The sequence below is a fragment of the Rhinolophus sinicus genome, linkage group LG04, assembly GCF_036562045.2.
Source record: "Rhinolophus sinicus isolate RSC01 linkage group LG04, ASM3656204v1, whole genome shotgun sequence".
In the NCBI taxonomy this organism is placed as follows: domain Eukaryota; kingdom Metazoa; phylum Chordata; class Mammalia; order Chiroptera; family Rhinolophidae; genus Rhinolophus; species Rhinolophus sinicus.
In genome coordinates this window covers 142,555,272-142,574,535 of record NC_133754.1, presented here as the reverse complement: position 1 = coordinate 142,574,535, position 19,264 = coordinate 142,555,272, and the positions used below count along the sequence as shown (strand labels likewise).

At 36.4% G+C, this 19,264-nt stretch overlaps 1 protein-coding gene across 2 annotated transcripts in view; it reads right to left on the bottom strand.

Moving 5' to 3' along the window:
* Nucleotides 1-10,572: 10,572 nt before the first annotated feature.
* MAMDC2 (MAM domain containing 2) overlaps nucleotides 10,573-19,264 on the bottom strand; it is a 132,942-nt gene continuing 124,250 nt past the window's right edge. The window contains exons 12-14 of one of the 2 annotated variants that reach the window (XM_019730591.2): nucleotides 17,797-18,056; nucleotides 11,723-11,807; nucleotides 10,573-11,586 (exon numbers count right to left, since the gene is read on the bottom strand). In XM_019730591.2, coding sequence (XP_019586150.2) covers nucleotides 11,522-11,586; nucleotides 11,723-11,807; nucleotides 17,797-18,056 — 410 coding nt within the window. In that variant the 3' untranslated portion in view covers nucleotides 10,573-11,521. Of the gene's footprint in view, nucleotides 11,587-11,722; nucleotides 11,808-17,796; nucleotides 18,057-19,264 lie in introns of those variants that run through there. The other variant, XM_074330547.1, reaches the window with a different exon arrangement.

The following is a 19,264-nucleotide window of genomic DNA, read 5'->3' as shown; positions in this document are numbered from 1 at the left end:
ACGAGTAAAAAAGCGTGTGAACTTGTCAAGGTTACTAGAAATTTTTAGAAAAGCAAATTACAATAAGAATAATTTTAAAACTGTTCAAATGCCTGGAAATAAGAAAAATACTCAGTGTTTAGGAAGGCACTATACTGTCATTCCCTATCTTGATAGTACACATTTTTTAAAAAAGTAACTTCTGAGGCAGCCGGTTAGCTCAGTTGGTTAGAGCGCAGTGCTCTTAACAACAAGATTGCAGGTTGATTCCCCACATGGGCCACTGTGGGTTGCGCCCTCCACAACTAGATTGAGACAATTGCTTGACTTGGAGCTGATGGGTCTTGGGAAAATACACTTAAATAAATAAAATAAAATAAAGTAACTTGGGACCCTGCTTCAAGAACCTTAGAAAAGTCTAATGCTTTGAAGAAATGACTACATTTGGGGGAATTTATCCCAATGGCAATTAATATAGGCCGTGGTAATGGGAGTTGAGGGCAGGGAACCAGTCTGATAATTTTTGTACCATCACCAGTTTTTTAGTGAATTAAATTGTGCTTATAAACGTGAATGTTGAGAATGAGCCTCTGAACTTGTGATGACTCCACAAATATACATACACCACGAGTTCTTGTCTAAACAGCCATCCAGTCATGATCTACCACCATCCTCTAAAAAGGAAAATGTTACTGGTTTTGCTTCTTATTGCAAAAGTAATACATGTTAAATACAGAAATTTGGGGAACACAGAAAACAAACGTATACAAAGGGAAAAATTACTCATAATTCCTCTACCCAGCCTAATCACTGTTAAGATTTTGGTGTATCTTCTGATGTCTTTGTACTAGTATGTGTATGGTATGCTCCTTTAATTAAAAAAAATCAGAATGATACTGCACAAATTGTATTATACATACTATTATTTAATCCCACTTTCTCACTGCATATATTATGAATATCCTTCCATGCCATTAAACATTTTTTCTGTGACAGTTTTAAGTAGCTATGTAGTATTCCATTAAACAGATGTACTGTAACTGATTTAAGTGCTTCTCCTTTCTTGGACTTTATATGACTGAAAGTTAACATGAACCCAGGATACTCGGTAGACTATAGTAGCTCAGTGCTTCCTAACATTCTTTAAAAATTTTATCCACCTGTGAAAATATACACGTTTATCTTGCCACGTGTGGATTCTTTAATTCCACTGGTGAAAACTGTCTTGCAAAGAGTGGTGTTAAAGATACAGAGGGAGAAGTTCTTTAGAAAGATTATCAATTAACCAGAATGTGTCAATGAGTAAGTGAGCCATAGTAGCTAATCCTGCACTTCTCAGGGTTTAAATTCCAGTCATAAGCTGAATTCATCACCCCATCTTTACTAGCTAATAGATCTAACAAGGCAATTTTATTTAACTTTCTACTGACCAAGGAGTAAGTGACCAGGGGCCATTTTGTATGAAGGCCTTCCATTCTACCGAAACTTTAAAACTGATGCAAACAAAAACCTGGCAGAAAGGGGCAGGGTGAAGGATTATAAATGTATTTCACTTCACCGTCAAAATACCAGCTTCTGTGTTCTCTTTCCTGGCTTCACATCAAGTCCTTGATATGGTGCCACAATAGCAAGAAGCTGGGGCAAGATGCATGGAATGGGACTCTGCTGAGACCATCTAGGACTGAGACAGTTCACTATTCCAGTTCTAAGAAGAACCCTCCCAGGTTAACAAGAATAATTTCCTCTGGCTTGTATACCAAGTGAGAGGAAATATAACTTTTGGGCAAATTCATAAAGTGGAAAAATGAACCCTCATGGCTTGAAAGAGAGGGAAGGAGTAGATACTAAAACCTAAGATCTTAGCACTCAGGAACAACCCCGTTCCCCTGCTCCCCCAAACTTCCTGTCATACACTCTTTCTAACAGACCTAATTAAAGAACTCATGGGGGAAGATCTAGGCAAGGATGAGGGATTCTGGGGAGAATCAGCACCCTCCCCCAGGGGAACAAAAACCCCCTACAGCAAGCTTCTGTTAAAGATAAGGATACCTAATACTTCTCTAAAGTTTTTAAGTTGTTTCAAACATCATAAAAACAATCAAAATATCTGGTTCTTACTGTAGTAACATTAGTAATAGCTAACACCAACAGCGTTTCCCATAGACCAGCTACTGTTCTATGTACTTTTTTATAATGCATTTTCTATTCTGGATCAAAGTCTCAACAGATTTGCCTCTTTCCCAAATTTCCATCTCTTAGATACAAAAACCAACTGAAAGATAAAAAAATCATTAGGAACCAGTATCAGGTTTTAAGTGTTCTTTGTGATGTGTCATGATAGAAAGCCTAGAGTTAAACAGGCCTTCATTTCTTTTGAGAATATAAAATAGGAAAACAGTATTAAATTGCCCCAGAAGGAATTTACCTTTAATTTCAGAAAGATCAAGAACAAGGTGCTAAAGCGTTATGTGTCATCTTCTCTGCAAGTCCTTGCAAAATGAATTGATTGTCCTTGCCCAGGCTAGGTCTGAAGCATCTGGGGGAATAGCAAGCGTTTCCTCTCACACCTTGTTACTTCCCAAAGGAAAGAAAGTTGATAATTGTTAAAACTGTGGAGAATCTGTTTAAATTAGCTACATGAATTATAAAATGAGTCCTTTGGTATCAGTCACCAAGAGTGACGTTTCATCCCAGCATTTCCACAAGCTGGGGTGCTGTTGAACTCTCCCATAAACTTGTTGGTTTTAAATTCTCACTTCCACAACTTTGATTAGTAGCCATAAAATTCTTTTTATAGTTAAAACTGTACTTGTTTTTGTTATTATTTTAGGAAGTTTGAAAATCCAGAAAGCACACAGCAGAAACTAACAACCGTACATCCATATTTGTGCATTCAAGAACACTGTTAACTATTTGGCATGATTTCATCCAGTATTTTTTCTTTAATCAACTTTTTAAAAAAATTACACAGGGAACATATGAATATATTCTCCTTTTAAAAACAAGAACAATGCAGATAAAATTAGTGTGCAGTTGACATTTTTTTCTTAATCTTGATCCTGTACCCCTTATCCCCTAGTTAACTACTCTTAGATGATCGTTCAGTGTGTAATGTAATGCCCTTTAAGGCCATTTTTATATTTTACATGCATTTTAACTACAGAAAATATGGTGTAATATTTTGAATGTGAATGCATCACATAAATATATGACATAGACACATAATGTATTACATGTATACATTATTAATATAAAATATGGTAAGAATAGTTATACAACTTGAATTTTCATTCAAAAATATAATTCTGAGATATATCCATGTTAACTCATGTAAATCTAGTTCCCGTTTAACTTCTTTAGGGTTTTTGTATGAATGTATCACGCTTTATCCATTACTCTGCTGACCTGACATATAGATTGCTTCCAATTTTTCATTTTTACAAACATTGCTTCAGGGAACATCCTCAGACATATCTTTATGTATAATACATGTTAGCATTTCTCTAGAATAGATACCAAGAATTAGAATTGCTAGACCATATATCACACTAATTACTTTCCTTCAGTTTTTTAGTATTGTTGCTTGTGGCCATTTTCTTAGTAATTGTGATTATTTGAAAATACGTCAGAAAAATATATCTCTTCTTTTCCCTTTCTTTAGCATCGGCTTTGGCTCAGTGGTTATTCTCTCTCTCTCTCTCACACACACACACACACACACACACACACACACACCTCTCCTTTACACGGTGCCCTCTCTTTTTCCCACCGGATCTAGGTTCTGTGGGGCCTGAAGCTTATATAAGTTGTGAAGGCCTCTCTGGAAAAATACAAAATTACAAATACAAAATACTGATTATTTATTCAGATTATTTATTCAGAATGACAGAACAAATCACAACTTAGCACTATTGACATTTTGGGTAAAATAAAATTCTTTGTTGGGGGAAGAGAAAGCCGCTGTCCTGTGTGTTGTAGGTGGTCAGCAGCAGCCTTGCCCTCTATCCACTAGATGCCAGGAAGACTTCCCGGTTTTACAACCAAAACTGTCTCCAGACATTAGCGACTATCTCCTAAGGGGTAACATTGCCCCAGGTGAGAACCACTGTTCTAATCCTACCCAGTCTTTTAGAGTACAGAAAAAGAAGGAAACCTTTCCAACTCCTCTTATGACTCTAATTGTGTCTAAATCCCCTACTTTCTAAGGAAATTAAAGGAAATGAAAATTTCCTGTCTATCTTATTCATTAACATATACATATAAATATCAACCAATGTTCAAAACAGTAAATACTTTGTGACCTAATTGGGTATATTACAGGAATTAATTCAAGGTTGAGTAAATACTAGCAAATTAAGTCAATTAATGTGATTCTTTACATTAGAAGATTACAGGAGAAAGACTAAAGCAGAAAAAACATTCAGTTCTTTTCAACACACACGCATGTATAAAATGTCTAGAAAACCAATAAAAGGCAATTCTCAAAACCTTTAGCAACCTCATATTCTAAGATAAAATGTTTAGACATGTTCTCTTAAATTCTGGAACAAGTCAAGGATGATACTATCACTGCTTCTATTGAGCTCTATATTGGGTATGTTAGCCTGCCAAATAAGTTAAGAAAACAGGACAGATAGAGAAGTTGAATAGGAAAAACCCAAAGTGGGCTTATTAAGAAATCTGACCTAATAGTATAAGAAAATTATGGTAGGTGGAATAATGGCTCCCCAAAGATACCCACATCCTAATCCCTGGCACTTGAAAACATGTTACCTTTGCAGATGTGATTCAGTTAAGAATCTTGAGAAGGAGAGACTATCCTGGATCATCCAGGGGACTCCATATAACCACAAGCGTCCTTGTAAGCGTGAGACAAGCGGGTCAGAATCACAGACATAGCAAAGAAAGCAGATGTCAGAGTGATGACACAGCAGGAAGGGGGCCTTGAGCCAAGGAATGTGGGAAGCCTCTAAAAGCTGGAAATAGCAAGCCGTGGATTCTCCCTAGAGCCTCCAGAGGGAACACAACCTTGCCAATAACTTGATTTTAGCAACATGAGGCCCACTTTCAGAATTCTGCCTTCCAGAACCATAAGATAATAATTGTGTTGTTTCGTGCCACAAAGTGTGGTCATTTGTTACAGAAGCAATAAGAAATAAATGTAAATATAGAGTCTGTTTTAAGAAGTAATAGAGAGATCAGCAATTTTACTAGATATAATTCCAGATGAATCAAAGAAAAAAGTAATAGGTAAAAGTTTAATTTTTTTAGAAGAATCTATATAGGAATATCTTTAAAAACACAGGGTAGGGAAAAATTTGTTAAATAAGACAAAATATCTATAAACCATAAATAAAATTAAAAGATTGTTAATTTATATAGATTAAAAACTAAGGCCTTTCATCAATCAAATTTACCATATTATGAATGGAGATGGGGGAAGCCACAAGCTATAAAAAGATATTTGCAACATTAAAAACAAACAGAAGCTTAGTATCTGTAATATTAGAGAAACACTACAAATCTGTAAGAAAAAGATATATAGTTAGATTTAAAAGTGGACAAAATAAACAAGCATTTTGCACAAGGTGAAGCATAAAAAGTCATAGATCATATGATAAGATGCTCAATTTAATTCATAATTAAATAAATGCAAATTAAAACCTCAGTGAAATACAATTTCATAATTATCAGATTGGCAAAAATTAAAGTCTGACACTAGCAAGTTTGGGCACTTATCTCTATTGGAAAGGGTCATATAGATTAGTGGAGCCATTTGGGAAGCAGTTTTTCATCATTTAGTTAAGCGTATGTACAGTAGAAACCCACAACTTGTATGTTAGATTTATAACCAAAATAAATTATTTCACATGGGTGCCTGGGTACTTCTATGAGAATATTTTGGCAGCATTGGTCACAACAGCAAAACACTAGAAACAACCCAAGTATTCACCAATGGTAGAATAGATTAATAAATTGCAGTGTAATCATGTGATGGAATACTATACCACAATGAAAATTCAACATGGCTGAATCTCAAAAACATAATTTTGAGCAAAAAGGCAAATTACAGATATATACATATAGAATTTTGGTATTGGTACTTTATATGGAATTTTGATATATGGTACTTTTACTATCATTGATATAGATATACAAAGGTCGGACAAATAAGTTCGTGAACTCATCCTAGAAAAAGTGCTACATATCTCATTGCTGAATATCACTACAGTCACCTTCGAAGTACTCCCCTTGGGAAGCTATGCACTGATGCCAGCGCCTAGTCCACCCTTCAAAGCAATTTTGAACTTTTTTTCTGGAATGGCCAATCAGAGCTGTCATCGTATTACCCTTGATGTCCTAAATGTCAGCAAAATGTCTTTCTTTCAATATTTCCTTCATCTTTTGGTAAAGAAAGAAGTCATTGGGGGCCAGATCATGTGAGTAGGGAGGGTGTTCCAACACAGTTATTTGTTTACTGGCTAAAAACTCCTTCACAGACAGTGCCGTGTGAGCTGGTGCACTGTCGTGATGCAAGAGCCATGAATTGTTGGTGTAAAGTTCAGGTCATCTAACTTTTTCACATAGCCTTGTCAGCGCTTCCAAATAGTAAACTTTGTTAACTGTTTGTCCAGATGGTACAAATTCATAATTAATAATGCCTCTAACATAAAAAAAAAGTTAATATTGTTGCAACAACTTCACAAACTTAATTGTCAGACCTCGTATGTATATATTCATTTAGTAGCATTGATTCATGAGTATATATTCATTTTACTATCATTAATTATATGTATATGTACACATATATACACTATATATGAAAAATACATGATTTCTTCCTTGTTTATTTGAAAATGTCAGTATTTTGTCCTTTTGAATGATAAAATTCCAGTTGACATTATTTTCTCTCAACATGTTAAAGATACTTTTCCGTTGTTTGCATACTTTCCTCATTATTGAGAAGTTTGACTTTAATTTTCATTCCTTTGTACTTCATCTGTCTTTTCATTCTGGTTGCGTTTAAATCTCTTTGCCTTTGGTATTTCATAATTTCATGATGTGTCTAGGTATGGATTTATTTTTGACTTATATTGATCAGACTTTGTTAGACTTCCTGATTTTGAGCATTGTTATGCATAACCAATTCCAAGACACTCTGAAATATTCTCCCTTTGAATATTCTCACTCCACCATTATCTTCTTCTGGAACTCTTATTTTAATACACTAGTCTCATTCACTGTCTCCTTTATATTTTTCACTTCTTTATCTTTCTGTATACTGCATTGTGGTTTATTATTTTATACTTTAGCTCATCATCTCTCTTTTATTAGCTATATCTAATTAGATATTTTCTTTTTCCACTGAAATTTTAATTTTAATGACTATATTTGTCATTTGCAGAAGTTCTATTTGGTTCTCTTTAAAACCTACCTGCTTGTTTTTCATAGAGTATTGTCTTTTGTTACGCTTTCAATGCTTTCTTTTTTCTTTTGGTCTCTAATCATTTTTAAACTAGTTAACGTGTCTATCAAAAAATGTCATTATATGAAGTCTGAGTTATCTAATTCTGCTGTTTGTTCACAGCTTATTTTTGCTTCTACTGAACTGTTTCACTAAGTTTTTAAATTTTGGATTATGAGTCCTTCCTTGCAATTTTGTATGTGGGAAACTTGTGCATCCTGTGTTCAGTGCATGCTCCTTTACAGGTTTGTATTTGTTTCTACCAAGTGCCCCAAGTGTATCACTGGCCAGGGATGTATTTTCATGTTAAATTTTTGGTGTGTGAATTTCCAGGCTATGAACTTTTGATAGACCAAAGAGAATCTTTATACCTCTTATGATTTTTCTGAAATCCACATGCATATTTGTACTAAACTAAATGCTTTTATTGAGCATTTGTGTCTTTAATCCGGAAATATTTGTTGAGTATGCTAGGTAGTGGAAGTACAAAATTGGCTGAGTGACATTCTTGAGGAGGACATTAAAACAAAAAGTTAGTTTCAGCATGATCAATTTTGCTAGGGGTATGTATACAGGGTAAGTAGCACAGAAGAACCATTTGTAGTGGCTGGAGTAGGGTGAGCAAAGGGGAAGGCATGGTGCTTGTTAAAATGAGCCTTGTATTGCTAGTAGTAAAGAAAAAGATGATAAAGCAACAAGATTACATGGTTGTTTTATCCTTAAGATGGCACTATAAACTCACAATTCCTTCGAAGAGAAAGAATACATAAAAATAACTGCCCCAAAATTTCACTCAAACCTTATAAACTTGAATGGCTTTTGTGTGTCAGATACTAAGTGCTCATGTGTATTATTTTCATTTAATCTTTATAGCAACCTTAAGAAGTAGAGACAAGTATTTGCCTTATTGTGCAGGCTCGGGATAGGCGTCAGGGAAGGTGTAAGGGACTTGCCCTCCGTCACAAAGACTATACGTGGCAAAGCCAGGATTTAAGCTGAGAGCCTGAATTCGGAAACTGTGCACTTCATCACTGAGCTGTATCATCTCTTTATAGTAATCTACATGTTGAAAATGCAACATTAGAATGGTCAGTTATGAAAACTTTCTTTTTCCCCCCAGTTCTGGTTAAGTTGCACCAGAAAACATGTCCCTTGCCTGGGAATAAGTCAAAGAATCCACGTCTTAGCCCTCGACAGTAACAGAAGATATCCTTGCACCTTGGTTCTCACTGCTCTGCCCAGACAGCAGCCAGGAGGCCGGCCCTCCCCTCCCTGGCCCCACCTAAGCCCTCACATAGCACTCTGGGCATGTGACATCACGGTACTTAGCACTCAGAATTGTGCGGACCAGTTTAGACCTCTGTTTTCCTCACTAGCCTGTGAGCATCTTTGTAACCCCCACACTTGGTGTAATGCCTGGAGCATAGATTTCTCAACAAATCTTTGCTGAACCTTTTCTTCTTCTACATTAAACCAGACCTTGCATCAGAGCAACTATGTTCTCAGTATTCTCTTTTTCACTCCCTTCTATACCTAAATAATCTCCAACCCAGAGAGCAAATTATAGGAGAGAAGGCAATTTGTGTGAAAAAGTCGTTTTTAGCTGAAACACTTGTGTGTTTAGGTGAGAACTGGACTAAATGCAAACACTGGGTTTAACTTACATTGTTTAATTGTGTGCCTCCCCCAGGGCCATTTCTAAACCTGAAAAAAACACACTGTGCCTGTTATCCTTCCATACTTTCATCCAGGTGAAATGTAATTAAAATGAATGCCAAAGGCAACCTGGAAAGAGAAGAGAAGCATCCAAAAAGCAAATCCTGGAAAAGGAGCATCAGTGAGGGAGAGTAAATTAATCTGCTCACCTTTCACCTCCTCTCTTCTTTTATGCGAACTTCAGGTTGTTTCTCAGCAACAACTGGTAATAATTACCTCCTTCCTTTCTACCCAGGTTCAAACCCAGGTTCAATCTGTGCTTGAACAGATTCAGTTTCCCTACTTTTAAAATGGAAATATCACTAGATCTACTTCATGGGTTGTTAACAGGATCAAGTGAGTGCATTCACATAAAGCTCTTTGAATAAGGTGTGAAAATAGTAAGTATTCAATAAATGTTAGCTATGGTTATAACTATGGATTTATGTAATCCATGAGCAAGGAGGCTGGTGAATGACTTCATTCATTCACCACATATTATAAACCCCTAACTATGCACTAGATACTATGTCCTAGAGTTACAATCTTTGTTTCTTTATTCAGCAGATAAGCTCTGGCCAGGTATTGTACTTTGAGGAAATTGCATTATCTGGTATGCTGTTGAATTGGTCAACATCTTGAAAATCGTCCTTCCCCAATGTTTCAACTCTAATTAGGGATTTCCCTACTATGGATAATTAATCATCATGAATAGAAAGGATTTGATTCATAAAACTTTGCTTTACCATAAAAGTTTATTTTATTTTCGCCCTAACCCTCAGGATGTTTATTCGGTATAGTTGAGAATTTTTTGTTTTCTAAGTAATGTGGCATTTGGGGAGGTATAATGCTCTTTATAGATTAATTTATGGGTTTTGACATTCTTTAGTGGGAAAACCTCCCAACTCCATCAGAACAATGGATTTTTGGCCACACAAAGCAGGAAGAGTTATAGGGTTTGGGGTCAGAGAGAACTGACTCTAAGTTTTTCCACTTAATAGTGGTGGAATCTTAAGTAACTTTTCACTCTTCTGAGCCTTGGTTTCTTATGTCTGAATAGGGATAATAATATCTCCATCTTGGAGGATGTTCAAAGGGTTAAATGCATTCATACATTCATTCATTTATGCAAGTATTTATTTTTGAGAACCTATTATATACCAGACATTCTTCTGGGTACTGAGACTATGAAAGGAAACAAAACAGGAATTCTAATAAGATAAAATTGGGGAGAAAATTGAGATTGTTTATGTGAAATAAAACACTTTAAAATTACTTATTCCATCAATATATGCAGTGCTTATGTCACTAGTAGAAGGCTTAAGAAGCATTTAATTGTGGCAGAGTAGAGATTCAAATTAGAATCTTCAGTGAAGTAGTAAAGATATTGTGATAAATAAAAATAATGTAGAAATGAGATAATTGCTAGTAAAGAGATTTTCAAATTACCTTTTATTATGTAATCTTATAATTTTGTAACAGCTGTTTGGGTATACAAACATGTATATACAATTTTCTAAACATGTAAGTAAAAAGCAGTAGTTTAGCATATTTGCTGGAATTCATATTACTCAAAACCTTACAAAATCATCTATTATAGAAATCAGTAAAATTGTTTAACACATCCTGAAAATTTTTGGCTGTGTGTACATAAACATTTTCAAGCTTGCTTTATAGAAAAAGAGTGCAATTTCTATCCATGTGTTCATAGTGACTTTCAAAAGTAGTTCAAAAGGGAAAGAAAGATGGTAGCAGTGCCTTGTAATACAGCAGTAATTAATACTGACTTACACTGGGACATCCATGAAAGATCCTTTGTTATCACATGTAGTAAAAATATTTAAAAATCAATACTCTAATTTCTATGACTAAAACATAGAAAATAAGACTTTATTTTCTTAGACTAGCTTGTTACCATGAAAAACTGCATTCATTCTGCAGATATTACTGACACCTCACATTACTTCTTTAAAAGTATTTATGATATTTGAAATTCAAAAGGAAACCCACAAGACATTCTCCTCCCAATACATTCATTGAATGCAGATTTAAGTGAGCACATCTCATTTTGATTGTGCCCTTTATTTATTTACTTTAAAAATGACTACAATATAGTACATTTGTGTTTTTAACTGGTACCAAAATTAAGGTGAATGATCTATGCATAACCAGTAGCCTGTATTTCTAGTAACAGTTGTCATAGGCAAAAAAAAAAAAAAGCCCTGAGTCAGTGTTTTTTTGCAAAAGTAATGAAGATAGTGCTCTGAAGTCATTTTATAACTTATGCAATAGTTAATACTGTCCAGTATTCATTCGTTTTGCTTCCATGTTGATTGAAGAGAGGTATGGCCTTTGTTTAGTTAATCCAATTGAGATCATTTCTTAATACTCAACTTCATTTAAATCCTCAGAATATCCTGATGATTGCTGAGTTACATCTTCCATTTCTGTCAGAAGAAAAATAAACAATAATAGTTTTCTCTATTTATTGTAGAAAAATACTTAATTTGCATTCTTATGAGTTGAGACTATTGCAAAATCCCTTTTCAATCAAGCTCATATAATTGGAAAAAACCCTGTTACCTGCACAGGGTCCCGCTTGAAATTTAATATCATCAATAGCAATATCACTTCTTATTGACACTCCCCGAATGGCTTCAAAAATTACCTGAAAAATAATGAAGTTTGAATTTAGAAATAGAGTCATCGTTATAAAGTCATGCTGATCAGGAGCAGATGCACGCTGTGTGAGTCTGGAAGATTAGATTGTTCTGATTGTTCTTTTCCTTTAAGGAAAAGAATACAAAATCACACATTCAAATTTAGGTACAAAAAAGGGAATGCTTATTTGGAATTCAAAGAAATTCACAACAAATTACTGGAGCCTTGAAGATTCAGGTCCCTTTCTTCTGAGCTCTCTTTAGACAATTTCCCAGAAATGCTCACCTTAAAATGCTTTCAGCAGTTGGCGTGGAATTTTATTAATCCTATGACTGACTGCCTTTAGTAGGAACAAGCCTGCTTCTGTGATTAGGTGAGGGGTGGGGGAAGATTTAACGCACAGCCTAGTTATCAAGGGGATGATTTGCCACATTTGAGAACCCCCTACCCTCTCACCCTTGTTGCTGTCTTGCCCCAATTTTGGGTGCCAAGATGGAAGTCACCTTTCTGGGCTTTCTCCTAGAGACAGCGGGGGTTTATGGGTGGCTTGCAAGGCTGAGGCATGGCAAATCAGGGGCCAAAGAGTGGGGGGGCTTGGGAGTCAGGTCTGTAACTGCCCAGCCTTTCTCTGCTCGTTTCACTTCACCCTCACTCACTCACTCCCTACTCCCCTACTCAGGGGAGGAGACCTTGATGAATTCCTTCTTTCCTTCCTACAAAAGACAGACCCAGTGAGTGAATCAGGCAAAGTGCTTATAATGTGTGTTGTGTGAGGGTGGCCTTGGGAGAACATGCGTGCATCAGGGATGAGGTGGCATTTATACATGCAGCAACCCTTGGTGTTTCCCTTCCTTGGTGGCTCTGGGGTATGTATGTGTGTGTGCACGTCTGAGTGAATGTGTGTGTGTGTGTGTGTGAATGCTGGGTGTTTATGTCAGTGGTTTCTACTTCTGGGATGCTGACCCAGGAATAGTGGACATGGTCACAGTCCTATGTACAGAGCTTTCTTTTGTATTAAAAAAAAAGACTCTTTCAATAAATGTATCATTTTTGTGCACAAAAAAGAAAAAAAAATGCTTCCTGGTGGCAATCTGGTTTCCCCTCCCCACCTAGAACATTCTACTCCCAGCACTCACAGGGCCTATGAAAGTGATGGTTCCAAAAGCTTACACTTCCTTAGGCTCACCATAAATCTACCTTTGACACTGGTACTAGGTGGAAGAATTTAATATCACTTGTGAGACCCATGTATGAACAGCAAAGTATAATAATTAAATTTACCAAAAAGATAATGGTTCACTTATCATGTTAAATAACATAACATCCAAGAAAGCTCAAGAAGAGGGAACCCCTTTTATGGCTTTAGATCCTAAGAAGAAAGTAACTATTCAAATATTCCGGTTCTAGGGCAGATAGATTACAATTTCTATGGCTGCTCCCCAAGTGGTTAATAAAACACTGAATACTCCAGGGAGGTTGTTGGTAATAAAACATGTCCAAAAGACACATTTGCTCTGCTCATTTTATGAGCAAATGACTCCCCATTGGATGAGTTTATGATTTAAAGTAAATCAAAGACTATAAAGTGGAAAATTAATAATCATATGAGGCTATCTTGAAATTAATGACTCACAAATGTTTTATTGACAGAAATGTGGCAAAATAACATTAATAAAAATTCTAAGGACCCAACCCTAAACAAGAATCCCAATCAATGACAAGAAGAGAATAAAAGTGTCTTAACAGATCTAGATAGGAAGATATATGAATACAGTTAAAAAGCATGTTGGTTTTCTGAAAAATAACAAAATCTGTTTTTGACCACCAAGTCTGCAATGTAAAGTGTAACAGATGAATTACCTGATGGAATTATATTCTTAATAGTCCGTGGTTGGGTCAAACACTTGATTTCATAAAACCTTCTCCTTTTAATTTCCTTAATACTTGGTAGATAACTATTTTATAGCATTATGATTTTCCTCTTGTATTATAGGTATACATCCTATTAGTAAATAATTGGGGTTGTTTAAAATTAATATAAAAATATTTTTTCTTTTAAGTGTGTTATTTTTTCAAATGGTTACTAAGAAATTAGGACATAAATACTTATTAAGTTGTTTGGACACAACTACTTAATAAATGAAACTGTTAGGTATTTCTTTTGGTCTAGGGGCACCAGGAAAATTAATAAACTAAGGGCACCAGGAAAAAATTTGGAGACCTGGCCTTTGCCAAGTACCCAGCACATAATAATTCCTAGTAAATGTCAGGCAGTATAATGAATATGAATGATGTAAATATTTCAGTGAGCTGAGAATTTGTCTAACATTTTCTTTCAATGGTGTCGAAATATTAGAAACCAGGGAGGAAAACATCTGAGAGCAGATAAAGAAAGGTAAGCAAGGAATTCAAAGGAAATTAAATCATTTTGTTTTTGATCAATAGCAACTCTGATTCTGCTTAACATTTTAACAAATCCCTTAGGAAAGAGCATAATTAAAATTTTGCCACTTGTTAACATTTCTTCTACAAGGATAATCGGATGATTGGCATGTCATCGGGAAGCCACCCATATATTTTTCCTAGAGGTTGAGTCTCAAATGTCAGCAGTACTACAGAATTCTAAAAATCATCTACACCTGCCTAAGCCCCCCATGATGTACACATTTACTTCTCTAGCTCAGTTCTTCTCCCTGAACTCCAATGTCATATCCTACTGTTCACTTGACATACCCACTGATGTCTAATAGACATCAAAAACTTTTCATGTCCAAAAAACACAAAAACCAAAACCACCCTGTTAATTTCCCTCTTGCACGCACTGTCCTCACTCTTCAGACTGCTCCACCTAAAGTCTTCCTCCTCTCAATGGCAACTCCATCCTGATAGTTGCTCAGGCCAAAACCTTTGCAGTCATCTTGACTCCACTCTCTCAAACTCCATATTCCATACATGAGAAAGTCCTGCAGGCTTCTGATGACCTCTCACCTCTGCTACACAGCCCAAGCCACCATACCTCTTCCAGGATGACTGCAGTAGTCCCCCAAATCTCCTTGTCCCCATACAGTCTACTCTCTGTGTTGTAGCTGGAGAGTTCCTTTTAAAATATAAAGTGGATCATATTATCTTAAAACTGTCTGGTGATTCCTTAATTGCTTTTGGAATAATTTTTGAACTCCGCTAAATCATCTACGGCCTTTCATGGTTCTGCCCTGAGATGTGTTTGACTTCATTACTTGATCTGCTTGACTTAGTCTTTTTCATAGCACTTAAGGCAGCACCCGATGCTACCTTATATATTTTTGATTTATGTTTTCAACCGCTCCCCCACTAGAATGTAAACTTCTGAAGAATGAGAACTTCATATGTTCTGTTGTTCATTGTAGTAACCCCAGTTCTTAGAATAGCAAGTGGTCAATAAATATTCATTAAAATGACATATTTTGTGCTCCTACTATAGCAGCTCAGTCTGGATGCCTGAAGTAACTATTGGGAATAGCACGTGTGCCATGCTGATATGAATTAGAGACCAGAGCGATTTGGGAGGGAATATATTTTTAGAAACAATAATATCTTTTAATATTTTGATATGTCAAAGTTTATAAAACCCTTTCATATATATAATCTCATCTGACTTCACTCTAACTCTGGTAATGTCAGGATGGCAGGAATTATTACCCCATTTTGAAAATGTATAAACAATTCCACATTGTTTGAGATTTCCCCCAAGGTCACCCAGTGCTTTTGACATCCAGGGGAAGGAGTGTATTTTGGAACTTCTATGGTGGGAGGGAGTGTAGAACAGTAGCTTGAGGATACAAACTTTGGAACCAGTCAGATCTGAGATTAAATTTTCACTCTGCCACTTACCAGATGGACATCTAGTTTCCCCCATCTGTAATAAGGAACTATAAGATAAGTTGGAAGGACTTAGGTACGGCTCTTAACACTGTAAGTGCCTGGCACAAAAAGATGGCTGATCTATTTGCACAAGTCTGTTTTATTAGACACTGGGATGTTTTGAAGAAACTAGTTCAGCCTGGTCTCTAGATAGTCATTTGGGATTCCTCAGGGAATTACTAAATCCAGAAGAAAATTCCTCATGGTAGATTCATACCTGTTCCCCTCTAAGTCCAAGGGAACGGTCTGGAATCTTCTTTCCAGACTGAGCTGAAAATCTCTCAGGCCGTTCTGTACCCTTTGAACTGGAACACCCCAAGATGCTTTTCTAGGTGCCTCAAAAAACATTTCAAACAACCAGCTACCCAGCAAGTGTAGTAGATGCAAGGCCCTATACCTGACCCCCGGGGCTTAGATGCTGATAAGTCACCTATTCCTTGGAACTCAGATCCTAGAACTCTTGTGTATCAGCATCATTTGGGGGTTTTAAAAAACGACAATACTCAGGCTCTACCTGAGAGACTCAGATTCACATAGTCTAGGACAGAGAGTCTCTGTCTTTAGCATGTATCAAAAACATCAGGAGGGCTTGTTAAGACACAGATTTCTGAGCTCCATCCCGAGTTTCTGGTTCAGTAGTTCTGAGGTGGGGCCTGAGAATGTGCATTTCAGGTGATTTTCATTTTAGATGAATTTGCATTTCAGGTGAATTTGCATTTCAGGTGTTGCTGCTGATCTCAGGACCAACTTTGAGAATATGTGAATAGGGTATGGTGCCCTAATAGCCTAACAAAATTAATCCGTCATCTCTGAATGACGATCAATTATGTTAGTAAGTTTCTTGAGTGATCCACTTTCTTTCTGTCAACAGATATTAAATCACTATCAAAATCATTCCTGGGGCTATCTGTTATTATTTACTAAATTTGTAGAGTTTTATCCATGCTGAGATAATGGACCATCCCTGGATAATGCCACATCTTCCCTGTCATTTGTTCTTTAGCAATGTAGCACCCTAGATGGCACTGCCACCTGGTCACCTGAGCTGCAATTTCTTCCCATTTACTTGCAGATCTGTAGAAAATTAATTGTGGTTGTGGGTGGCATAAAATAAAGTCCTAATTTTTGATACCTCTTCCCAGGAATATTTAGGCTTAGACTAAATGGTTAAAGCTGAGGGGTAGTGGTCCAGGAGGTTTATCAGCCAGAAGCAAGGATGAGGAGGAAGCAGGGCTTTTACTTGACGATCACACCTAAGAATTCCTCAGAGCAAGTTCAGGAACAGTCAGGGGTCTGAAAGTGATCTTCTCAGAGCTTTCTAGAGCTTCGGCTCATGGTAGGCAGGTGAAATCAGTGGCTGTCAGGAGGCCACTGCTGATCTTTAGATTACATTGCCTGCTCAACCCCATCTATGGGAATATACAAGGCTCTTTCCGATTACTGTCTAGATTCCTTTATAATCGGGATCCTGTAGGATGAAGGTCTCCTACAGCACGTGAGAAGACCCAGGAGGAGACCCAGGACTAAGGATCAAGACTCTCAGTTTCTTGTACATCAGTGTGGACAGAGGCTGAAAAATCTACCCTGCACCACATACTCTAGTAAATACAGGCTTACAACCAAAGCCCTTGTATGTGGGTAATGGTGAGTGAATGATGCAGCTGCAAGAACTAATTAGGCAATACCATGTTTTGAAGAAAGGGAGACTCTGTTTTAGAGATTTGCAGGACACATAGAATGTACTTGACACTCATAATGCACCAAGACAAAAATAGGTACACTTTCATCATTGAGCTGCAAAAATCATTTTTTTAAAAAATTTTATTTTATTAAATTTATTGGGGTGACAATTGTTAATTTTACTAACAAAATTATTTTATGCATAAATATCCAAACCTTTCTCTCCTAGCCTAATTTCCCATTCACTGCTTAGAGTAAATCAATATAGTCTAATTATGTTTACTCTTAAACAAGTACTGCCTTTATCTATCACCCTGAAAACGAACAAGACATTCTCTTTTGTAGCAAGAAAAAGAAAGAACATCAGAAGCCGTTGGGAACATGTGCCATTACTTGATTCTGATCTCTTGGCTTACCTGGTGTTGCCTCTCAGAGCTGTATTCAACCAGTGCTCGGAGCCAGGAAATGCTCTGCTCGCCTCTTCTTCTCCATAAGAGGAACCCTTTACTGTCACCTTCTTTTTTCAAATAAACACTCAGCAGGCCCGTCCCTGCTCCATACATGTGGTAGAAAAAGGTCAAGCAGTGTTTTCCAGTGACACCACGCAGAGGATGGGACAAGAGATGTGCTTTTTGTCCGTAGACCATGTGGGACGCCTCGATGTACATGTAGTAGCCTTGAGAGCAATGCAAAATCGGGTATTGTTAAAAAGGACATAAAGTATATTCTCTTCTTTCTCTTTTGAGTAGTGTTCCTGGAAACAAATTAGAGCAAATGGATGACTGTACAACGGTACCAATAAAGGGTTTTATCATTTTGGAGGACATGTATCATCTAAAGAGAATAAATATGCTACAAAATTTAGACCATGAAAATAACGTTTTCATTTAATAATTGATCATTCTATTGAAGATACAGGACATAACTAATATACTAGTATTGTGCCATTGATGCCACCACTAGTATTATGGTGATTGACACATCAGAATTTATCCTACTAATTCACGGGCAACATTCTGGAGCTTCCAGACACCGGTTTAGGGGAGAGAGCATGAATTTTGTAGTCAGGTAGATTTGGGTTCAAGTCTTTGCTCTCCTATTTGTTGTCTAGGTCTAATGGTCTAATGAATTATCCTCTCTGAACCTATAGTCATCATTTAAAACTAAGGGTTAATAGGACCTGTGTGATAGAGTTGTGAGAGTTAAATAACATGAGTAACATAGGCCCACATGTAGTACCTGTTCAAATATTAATTTCTTGTCCTGCTCTCTTTCCTGAAATTTTTTGTGAGATTTCTTTTAGTCTTAAAAACATATTTATATAACATTTACTATAATTACATTGACATTTGATATATTACACATATATATCATATACTATATAATATATGTTAATTGTAGAACACATTATATTTCCATTTTCCTTTCCTAATTTTAGTTTGTTTTCTGATTTGCTGGTTTCGGGCAGAAGCAGGATTCATCTGCATGTAAATAGCATTGTGCTTATTCTGTGCAGAGATATTTCCTGGTTTACCTCACTCCTATGCCCCCAGGTCCTAGAATAGTCCCTGGAACAGAGCAGATGCTCGGAAAATATTTGTTGAATGAACAAATGACTGAATTTTCTTGCACAGCTCTAAGCCACAACAAGTTTCACCATTTCCAGAGCACAGGGTTCTACCAAGGTCATTCCAGTTGTGTGAGGGTCTTGGCAATGAGACATGAACTTGACTGGGATGCTCCAAGGCACAACTAGACAAACCCGAGTTTTGATAAAATTAAAGTTATATCAAAGCAAATGTTCTCAAACTAGTTCCATATCATCTGTATTTTTTTTTAACCCAATCACACATAAAATAATTCTTTAACTTCATTACCTTCATT